The sequence below is a fragment of the Dichomitus squalens genome (assembly GCF_000275845.1).
Source record: "Dichomitus squalens LYAD-421 SS1 unplaced genomic scaffold DICSQscaffold_79, whole genome shotgun sequence".
NCBI classification, from domain to species: domain Eukaryota; kingdom Fungi; phylum Basidiomycota; class Agaricomycetes; order Polyporales; family Polyporaceae; genus Dichomitus; species Dichomitus squalens.
This window is the reverse complement of record NW_006766961.1, coordinates 1-2,036: the sequence shown is the minus strand read 5'-3', so window position 1 is coordinate 2,036 and position 2,036 is coordinate 1. Positions and strand designations below refer to the sequence as shown.

At 45.1% G+C, this 2,036-nt stretch overlaps 1 protein-coding gene across 1 annotated transcript; it reads right to left on the bottom strand.

The window, feature by feature from the left end:
- Nucleotides 1-869: 869 nt before the first annotated feature.
- DICSQDRAFT_71716 (rve-domain-containing protein) lies at nt 870-1,937 on the bottom strand (the record flags this gene model as incomplete). The annotated part of the gene is made up of 1 exon (XM_007370866.1): nt 870-1,937. One exon carries the CDS (start codon nt 1,935-1,937, stop codon nt 870-872), a length of 1,068 nt encoding a protein of 355 aa, XP_007370928.1.
- Between the last annotated feature and the right edge of the window lie 99 nt (nt 1,938-2,036).

Sequence of the window (2,036 nt, the reverse complement as noted above, 5' to 3'; positions counted from 1 at the left end):
TATGTGTAATGTCTAGGGCTATATATATAATATGGAGTGTGCTATAGAGTATGCTTCACTGATATAAATGCTATGCTGACAGCCTAATCCTATACATGATAACAAGTTCTGTGTTGAGTTGTGCCCTCAAATATAAGTCAGCTATCATGGTGATTTTGCAGCTATAGAGGTGTGTAATGCTTGAGTTGAGAACTATGAGCTATAAATAAAGGATTGTCATCTTATTTGAGTCTCCCCTGAATGAATAGTGCTAAAATAGCGCAAAATAGTACTACAGTAGTGCAAAATAGCGAAAATTAGAGGACCACATTCGCAGTAGTGCTATAATAGTATCATGTTGGCACTACATGGCACTATAGCAAAAGTGATAGTGAAGAGTAGTTATAACTAGTACCAAGTATACTAATTAGTGCTTAGTTGCACTACTGAAGAAGTGTGTCTGAATAGTAGCTCTAATGTAGAGGTTATCTCTGCTAACACTTGCTAATATAGATGAGATTATCTGAATAGTGATAATTAGTGTCAATTTGCAAAGGTTGTTTTTCCAGATGCAGGAGGATTTGCCGGCGGTGCATTAGGTACGACGTCTCGACCTTTGCCCTTGCCCTTTGTAGAAGGTTTTGGGAGCGGACGATGTGGTTCCTCATCGTCATCAGGGAGAAAAGAAGAAGTGGGAGCCTGGTTCGCAGGTTTTCCATTCTTTTCCTCTTCAGGCGGAGAAGGCTGCCTTTGTCGTTTTGTTCCGTGTCCAGGACACTTGGGAAACATATGTTCATCAAACAGTGCTTGAGCAGCCGTAAAGATGACATTATTGGGCAAACGCATGAACTTATGGTTGTGATTACCATCACCAACGCCGAGATAGACCATCAGCTCTGACTTGGGCGATAGCTTGTTCTTGCGAACCCGCGTGGTAAGAAGACATAGGCACCGCGTCCGAAGACGCGTAGATGGCTAATGTCTGGTTTGGAACCATGCAGAACTTCATATGGAGTGCGCCAGTTGAGTCGTTGCATCGGAGTTCTGTTATAGACATGCGCTGCATGCTCGAATGAGAATTCCCACCATGATTGTGGTATGCAAGCGTCGTGACGCATTGCCTCCCCCTTTTCCATGATCGTGCGAATGATTTGTTCAGCACGTCCATTCTGTTCATGGATGTTGGGAGCAGAGGGTATCCTTTCAATCCCACGATCCTTGAGCATGTCTGTGAAGGCGGTCGATTTCAACTCGCCTGCAGAATCAGATTTCCATTTCTGCACTTTGGCATTGAACTGGTTCTCGACATATGCGAGCCATTGCCGTGTAACTTGAAGTGCAGCAGCCTTTGTACGAAGTCCGATAGTCCATACATGCGACGTGTAGTCGTCAAAGTACAGTATCCTGTGCTTGTACTTGTGGTATGAAGGCACGGGAAAATCCTTGAGATCTGAATGGATTAGCTCAAAAGGACGTGTCGCTCGACGAATGTCAAGCGGATGAGGTTGCGATGGCATTTTGCCTTCAGCACATCCTCGACAGATTGAGTCATGAAGAGAGAACTCAACAAGCGGGCACTTTTCCGTGCGTTTCCGTGCATGTTTCAGCACATCGCGCGAAGGGTGCGCGAAACAACAGTGAAGAGTTTCATAGTCAACAGCATTACTAGCTGCGACAGCATATCGCGCCGATCTAGGCTGCGTATGAGTGACATATATTGTGTCATTCTCAAAGCGCGGTTTAAACGCGACTATAAGCCTATCATTCTGATAGAAAGAGATCTCAGCAGTGCTTGCACGTGCTTCCAATCCATCCTTGAGCAATGCTCCTAAGGATATAAGCTTATACGTTGTCAGGCACCAAAATGGATTGGCACCTGGACATGGCTTACAATGAGCTACATAATCATGTGACAGGTAACAATCGGAACCTATCACGTAACCACAGGCGTCAAACATCAAAAAAGCGCAAAACGGTGGGTCCATGTTTTGTGATGTGGCACCTTCCATCATGTCTACCGTCCCCGACAGACCCTCACAATCCCTCGACGAGATGAT